We start from the raw sequence: 8,458 nt of genomic DNA on the forward strand, positions 1-8,458 counted from the left end.
CTATGTCAGTCTTCAGAGTCTGTTACCTTTGGTGTCCAGTCTCTCTATGCAACCATTCCATTCAGTAGCCTGTGTGATGTTGGCTCTAGGCTATGAATTTTTGCTAAAGTTGTTGCCAGATAAAGAATCAGTGTTATGGACAGAAACATAAAACACAGTTACCTTTTGTTTATGACAAGCAACGTAGATGTTTTCCCACATTTCTTTTCCCCATAAGGGGCGGCCAACAACAGTCTACTGCTCTTGCTTCCACATGGCCATCCATACTCTCAGACCCCAGTTCACTGCCCAGTTGTCAGTACAAATAGTTAATGAATCTCCTGGTTCATGAACAACAACGATCCATACAGCCTTCAATTCAGCCCACTGACTGCTCTGAATAGTTCAAGTTTCCCACCAGATGGTGCCAGTGCTAGGTTGGATGGCCATGGCTGCCCAGGTACCAGGTTGCCCACATGCTGATCCATCAGTATGCCATGCAGAGTTGGGTATATTTCTGTATCTGTTAATGGTGGGCATAGGGCTAGCCACTTCGGGAGGATCAACAGGGAAGGGCGAATGTTGCTCTTTCACATAAAAAACTGGTCCTAAAATATCACACATTTCTGTACTTAGAGGGGTGTTGTTAAAGATGCTGCATTGCAGGAGGTAAGCTTTTCACTTTGTTAGTATGCTAAGCTAAGGACTTCCTGAGTGGGACGTGTTAGCAGTGACACATACCCACCCCTATTTGGGGATGGCCATTCATAAAGTCACAGGATACTTCTGAGTCAGCCCTTCAACTTATAACAGGGCATCTCAGGCCACACATAACTCCTTTTCCAGGGGACTGTATCTTAGTTCTGCCCCTTTCCATAGCTCAGATCAGAAGCCAATAGATATGTGTTTTGCCTGTTGCCTTTGCCACAAACCCCACTCAAAGCCAGTCTCGGTATTGGCTATATCAATTCACAAGGCACATCTGGGTTCACCGCCTTTAAACCTTGTGCTATAGCTAATTTGGACTTTTCAAAAGCAGCCTGCTGTGAGGTATCCCGCTCCCAAGCCTTCCCCTTGCAAACCACAGCACACAAAGGTTTTAAAATTTGTGCCAAATGAGGTATAAATGGCCTCCAATAGTCCAATAAACCACGAAAAGCCATTAACTGCTTAGGAGTATATGGAATGGGGTAGTTCTGTACTTTGTCAACAGCAGCAGAAGGAATAATTTTAGTCTTATCTTACCAGACAACACCCAGATATTTGACAAAGCATCCAGGCCCCTGTAATTTGTCTCTATTTACTGTCCATCCCTGGCCTTCAAGGCAAGTCACCACTGTGTTAGTGGTGGTTTCTAGTTCTGAAAGACAGTTACTTGTCAATATAACGTCATCAATGTAATGGAAAAGAATTACATTTTGGGGAGGTTTCCACGTTTTCAGGTCTTGAGCAACTAAGCCATGGCAAATAGTGGGACTATGATGATACCCTTGGGGCAACACAGTCAATATCCATTGTTGTCCTTCCCACATGTCCTTCATTCACATGAAGGAGAATGCAGGTTGGCTGGAAGGATCTAAAGAAATACCTACCCAAGGAGGCATTAGCAAGGTCTAGTACAAAATGTAATTGACCTAAGTACTTACTTTTTTTGTACAAAGTAGCAATGTTTGGCACAGTAGCAAATAAATGAGTTATTTAATTTTGTTCTTTAGAGTCAATCACTCTACTCCATCAGGTTTCTTTATTTGTCAGACAGGGCCATTAAAAGGGCTATGACTGGGAATCGTAATATTCCTTCCTTCCTTCTTTTTCTTTTTTCTTTTTTTTAAAATTTTAACCTCTGTGAAAGGCAGTTTGGCGGTTCCTCAGGAAGCTAAATATAGAATTGCCATATGACCTGGCAATACCATTGCTAGGTATCTACTCAAAGGACATGAGGGCAAGGACACAAACAGATATTTGCACACCAATGTTTATAGCAGCATTATTTACAGTTGCAAAGAGATGGAAACAACCAAAATGTCCATCAACAGACAAGTGGCTAAACAAACTGTGGTAAATACATATGATGGAATATTATGCAGCTGTAAGACAGAATAAAGTTATGAAGTATGTAACAATATGGATGGACTTTAAGGACATTATGCTGAGTGAGATTAGCCAGAAAAAAAAGGACAAATACTGTATGGTCTCACTGATATGAACTGACATTAGTGAATAAACTTGGAGAATTTCATTGGTAACAGAGACCATCAGGAGATAGAAATAAGGTAAGATATTGGGTAATTGGAGCAGAAGGGATACAGATTGTGCAACAGGACTGAATGTAAAAACTCAGATATGGACAGCACAATACTACCTAACTGTAATACAATTATGTTAAAACACTGAATGAATCTGAACATGAGAATGATAGAGGGAGGAGGGCTGGGGGCACAAATGAAATCAGAAAGAAAGATAGACGATAAAGATTGAGATGGTATAATCTAGGAATGCCTAGAGTATATAATGATAGTGACTAAATGTACAAATTTTAAAAATGTTTTTGCATGAGGAAGAACAAAGGAATGTCATTACTGCAGGGTGCTGAAAATAGATGGTAGTTAATATTTTAAAATGTCAACTTATGTGTGAGACTAAAGCAAAAAATGTTTATTTGGCACAAAATTTATTTTGACTAGTGCATGTCCTAATATAACTTATTTAGATAGCTTAATTGAACACCATAAGTACATGGAACCTTGAGTAGGACATGAGATTTTGTTGGTTTGTCCAGAGTGATGCCCCAGTAAATCCCAGAGTGATTTGATCAGTGAATAAAAAAGTATTTGCAAAGTTTCCTTTGGGGAACAGTGAGAACGGGGGAAAATTCAACCTCCCCAAGTTGAATTCTTTTTTTTTTTTTTTTTTTTTTTGGAAACTGTTGGTGTTTTTTAATAAGTTGTTGTGAGGAGAGTTCAGATCACAGCATAACAGAACATGTTTAAGTGAATTAATGCAGTTTGTAATTAGCCTGTCTTACAGCAGTCTTATTCAGTTGAGGAAATAACACGTGCTACATTTTAATTCCATGGAAATAACTGCATTTTTCTTCCCCATGAGTAAACTGATAAGAGACTGTAAAATCATCACTGGAAGAACATGGAAAGAGTCAAGCATAACAAACCTATAGAAAGACAATTATCTCCAAATTTAGGAAGTACATTTACCTGACTGACTCCCACCTCTTTAAACCTACGCTTAGTACACGTGCAGAAATAAAATACAACCACTGCAATTATTACTATCATTTTCTGTTGCCCTTAGGTAAAAAACACCTGACAGCTACATGCTGAGCCATGCTAACAAAACTAAACCTTTCACTTTCTTTAATAGTAAAATTACCATTACTGAATCATTGTCATAAAAAATGCATTCAAATACATTGCCACTTATTTTAAATAAACACCAATTTGAAACAATCAATTTTGAAAAGCTGTGTAAGACTTTTTTTTTCAATCCCTGATTACACTTCTATGTATTCACTGTGGTAGCCTGAAACACTGTATTTCTAGAGACGAACTACCACTTCATTTCTTAAAACAAACAAACAAACAAAAAAACAAATGAAAAAACCCTGTATAATACAGAACAGCAGTGAAGCAAGAAAATTGTGTGCTTGTCACTTCACTTCACTTTACATGAAAACTGTGATAAACGAGGGTACTTGTGCCACCTTAGTATATGAGAAAACATAACCAGATCCCTAGAACATTCCCCGGGAAATCCTCGGGAGGCTTTAAACATGACCAATAGCATATATTTTTCATTCCATTGATGGTAAGGTGTGTAAGATCGACTGTGCAACCTCTAGTCTGATGCCAGCTCCTGAATTTTAAGCTTATCTCAGTATCCTCCAGAAAGCGAGTTGTATGCCACAATGCCAACAGTTTCCATGCTGCTGTGGTTTCTCCATCAAAAGATGATTAAACCTAAAACAGACACTGCTTTGGGGACTTAAAACTACCTTAAATTGGTCATTTCTGTATAGCCAGTTATCTACAAGTGCCACAAATTTTCAGCATTACATATGGTGAGTGGTACGTATATTACCTAAAATGTTATCACCTTCTGAATTTTTTGTAACCTTCTAAAAGAAGTCACACTTAATACAGTAACAAGGAAAAACCTTAACCCCAATAAAGATGAAAAAACAAAAATTACTTAGAATGGGTATTTTGCTAAACAGCTTACTTGTATTTATAGTTGAACTACTTAACTTACAAAGTGACATCAGAAAAGAACCTGTATTCTGAATATATTACAAGAACAGAATGTCTGTAGCCCTTGCCAATACACCAAAACTAATCATGTGCTTATTGAAAAGGACTTCCAAACTTGTCAGCCTTCTGCTGTGGGAATCAGCAGTTGGAGCTGTCTGTCTCTCTTGTCTGTTCAATGCTGTCTTCTTTGCATTCCGGTTTAACTTCGACTTTATTCTCCTCATGTGGAGTTTCTCCTCATGTGGAGTTGGACCTCTTTCAGCCACCTGGTCTTTGGTTTGGGGTTCATGTGTGGAAATGGGATTTAAAACTACAACTGGTCCAGCTTGCTTTTCACTGTCCATGTATTTTCTCTGGGATCCGTTATTACTGGGAGGCTGAAATGTAACCTTGGAACTTGTGCATCCTTCCAATTTACGGGGCCCTTCACCTGGCTCAGGTGTTGGGGGGGACGGACTGTTGAATTCTGCCTCCAGAGTTTTCTTGTTCAAGGCTCTTTTTGTTACACTGGATACAGAACCCAACACTGGCATGGATTTGGACTCTGAGGTGGCTAATATCCCAGTTGGACTACTGCTATCTGCTTCTGCCGTCACTTTTCTGCGGCGCAAAATCCTTTCTAACTCAGTTTCACTGTTTTCAGTGTCAAGGGATTTTAAGCTTCTTGAACTAGTGGATTTGTTAAGTGTCCCCAGTATCCCTTTTAGTTCATTCACTGCACTTTCAGAGCCTTTTGAAGATTCTGGCTTTGCCTTGGGTCTGGCTGTCTGATTAACTGGTCTAAGATGAACTCCTTTTTTAATTCTATCCATCATCTCTTCAACTGCTTGCCTCTTCAGATCTGTGACTTCTTCGGTTGTTTCTTGTTGAGCTGCCTTTTCTTTCTTAGCACCACTGCCACTGGGGTGGGATCGTTTCCGGATCATGGACATGAGGGATCGGATCGGGTTGGGAGGTGGAGGCGGGAGTGGTGGTGGAGGAGGAGGAGGCGGAGGCACAGAATTCTCAGACTGGTTCACACGTTTCTGGAGCTCATCAACGGAATGCTTTAAATTTCTTGCTTTCTCCTCAGAATTCTGATACTTCGATTCCAATTCCTTTTTATCTTCCTCTAGAAGCTCCAGTTGCTGCTTGAGGTTGTGAATCTCCTTGTGGAGTGTTTCATTTTCTAACTGCTCTTCTAATTCTTTGACCTTTTGTTGATGCTGAATTCTTTCTTCTTCAAGTAGCTGGGTGAGTTTTGCATTTTCATCTAAAGCTTTCAAAAGCTGCTGGTCAGGGGCAGAGCTCTGTAGCAGAAGGTGGCTTTGTCTTTTTAACTTGTTTTGTTCAATGAACATCTCTTGTGCAAATGACTCTGCTTTCTTCCGAAGGCCTTTTTCCAATTCCAGGTTTACTTGCATTTCCTCATACTCTTCTACTGCTAGCATGGACACTCTATTGCACTTTTCTAAGACTTTTCTCTGTTCCAGAACTTCTGCATTTAAAACAGCTTTTTCTTGCTTAACTTTATTTACTTCTTCAATTACTTCTACAAGTTTGCTCTTGAGATTTTCTAGTTCAATGGCTAACTTCTTCTTTTCCTCCTGAACAGATACAATTTGATCTCGAAGTTCTTTGATTTGCTTCTGACACTGTACTGAGACACAAGTTTCGGCAGCACCCTCTGTGTCTGTAGCTGAATCTTCATCATCAATATTTATCTCTTCAGTTATCACATCTGGTCCCAGCTTGGCCATGTACAACATGCTGATTCTTTTCAATGTTTTATTTTCTTTATTTAGCTTTGTTGCCAAAGCTTCAGCACTTTCTCGACAAGTCTTCTCTATTTCAAGATGGTTCTGCATAAAATTAACTTCCTCTATAACCATGTGAGAAATTTTCTGAAATTCCTCCAGTTTTTTAACAGCTTCATCTCGTTCTTGCCTAATTTTGTCACACTTCTCCTTTGTTTTCTGGTTCTCTGCTCTAAGGTCTTCATATTCGCCTATTGCTTGCTCCTTCAGACTGGTGATGAGCTGCAGCTGCTTCTCCTCGTCTGAGCTGTTCATTTTGGCGGGTGGGGCCAGGAAAAGAAGGAAAGGAGGGAGAGGAGAAGGGTATACAGGGGGAGGGGTAAGAAAAAGCAAGATGCCGGTGGCGTGCGGCTTCACTACCCGGAAGTTGGATTTGCTCCCGCTCCTCCTCCTCCTCCTCCTCCTCCTCCTCCTCCTCCTAGCGCGGAGCGCGCGAGTGAGATCATCCCCACGCACCTACTCGGCGGCTGCGGCGGCCTCACCTGCCGACCCGCGGACCCGCGCGGACCGACGGGCGGCGGGCTGGGGGCTGTGGCCCCTGTGGGGACCAAGGAGGGGTGCTGGGGCCGGAGGTCACCCCTACCCTGCGGCGGCCGCGGCGGCTCTCCCAAGTTGAATTCTTAATATTCTCACAAGCAGTGTGGACAGCCAAAGCTATAGGCTGAGCCCCCAGTCTTGGGGTTTGTTCATATGAAACTTAACCCCATAAAGGATAGGTCAAGCCTATTTAAAATTAGGCCCAAGAGTCACCCCCAAGAGAACCTCTTTTGTTGCTCAGATGTGGCCTCTCTCTCCAGCCAACACAACAAGCAAATTCACCACTCTCCCCCTGTCTACACGGACCTGATTCCCAGGGGTGTGGACCTTCCTGGCAACGTGGAACAGAAATCCTAGAGTGAGCTGAGACTCAGCATCAAGGGACTGAGAAAAACCCAAGAATGAGCTGAGACTCAGCATCAAGGGATTGAGAAAACCTTCTCGACCAAAAGGGGGAAGAGTGAAATGAGACAAAGTGTCAATGGCTGAGAGATTCCAAACAGAGTTGAGACGTTATCCTGGAGGTTATTCTTATGCATTAAGTAGATACCGCCTTGTTATCTAAGAGGAAATGGAGAGGCTGGAGGGAACTGCCTCAAAATGTAGAGCTGTGTTCCAGTAGCCATGTTTCTTGATGATGATTGTATAATGCTATAGCTTTCACAATGTGACTGTGTGATTGTGAAAACCTTGTGTCTGATGCTCCTTTTATCTACCTTGTCAACAGATAGGTAGAACACATGGAATAAAAATAAATAAAAGGGGGAACAAATGTTAAAATAAATTTAGTTTGAAATGCTAGTGATCAATGAAAGGGAGGGGTAAGGAGTATGGTATGTATATATTTTTTCTGTTTTCGTTTTATTTCTTTTTCTGTTGTCTTTTTTATTTCTTTTTCTGAATTGATGCAAATGTTCTAAGAAATGATCATGATGATGAATATGCAACCATGTGATGATATTATGAACTACTAATTATATATGTAGAACGGAATGATCATATGTTAAGAATGTGTTTCTTTCTTGTCATTTTTTTAATTTAAAAATTAATAAAAAAATTTTAATTAAAAAAGGGCTATGAGTGGGAATGGTAATACCCATTCCATCTTTTTTTAAAAATTTTTATTAATAAAACCAATCAACATACAAGCACAAGCATTCTTTTTTTTTCTTCTTAAATTTTTTATTTTGAAATAACTTTAAACTTACAAGACAGTTGCAAAAATAATATAAACCCATATAGAGAACGCCAACACCCCCCCATCGCCACAAATACAAACATCCTTAATGCATGGACATTCCATACTTGGTGTGCAATCAATGGCTCACAATATCATCACATAGTTGTGTATTCATCACCATGATCATTTCTCAGAACATTCACATCACTCCAGAAAAAGAAATAAAAAGAAAAAACTCACACAAACCATACCCCTTAACCCACCCTCTCATTGATCACTAGCATTTCCCTCTACCCAATTTATTTTAATATTTGTTCCCCCTACTATTTATTTTTAATCCTATATATATATATACATATATATACATATTGGCATGGGCAGGCACCAGAATTCAAACCCAGGTCTCCAGCACAGCAGGTGAGAACTCTACCTGCTGAGCCACTGTGGCCCACCCAATTCATATTCTTTATTCATATGTCCATACCATAGATAAAAGGAACATCAGAACAAGGTTTTCATAATCACACAGTCACTTTGTGAAAGCTATATCATGTTATAATCATCTTAAAGAAACATGGCTATTGGAACACAGCTCTTCAGTTTCAGGCACTTCCCTCTTGCCTCTCTAATACAACTTAAACTAAAAAGGGGATATCTATATAATGCGTAAGAATAACCTCCAGGATAACCTCTCAACTCAA

General features: G+C 40.2%; 1 protein-coding gene across 1 annotated transcript; it reads right to left on the reverse strand.

Moving 5' to 3' along the window:
* Window positions 1–3,042: 3,042 nt before the first annotated feature.
* Window positions 3,043–6,446, reverse strand: LOC143644512 (shootin-1-like). The gene is given in 2 exon segments (XM_077113586.1): window positions 3,043–4,475; window positions 4,478–6,446. Coding segments are annotated over 2 exon segments (1,911 nt in total). The 5' UTR covers window positions 6,296–6,446; the 3' UTR covers window positions 3,043–4,382.
* Between the last annotated feature and the right edge of the window lie 2,012 nt (window positions 6,447–8,458).

Source organism: Tamandua tetradactyla, chromosome 8, assembly GCF_023851605.1.
Source record: "Tamandua tetradactyla isolate mTamTet1 chromosome 8, mTamTet1.pri, whole genome shotgun sequence".
NCBI classification, from domain to species: domain Eukaryota; kingdom Metazoa; phylum Chordata; class Mammalia; order Pilosa; family Myrmecophagidae; genus Tamandua; species Tamandua tetradactyla.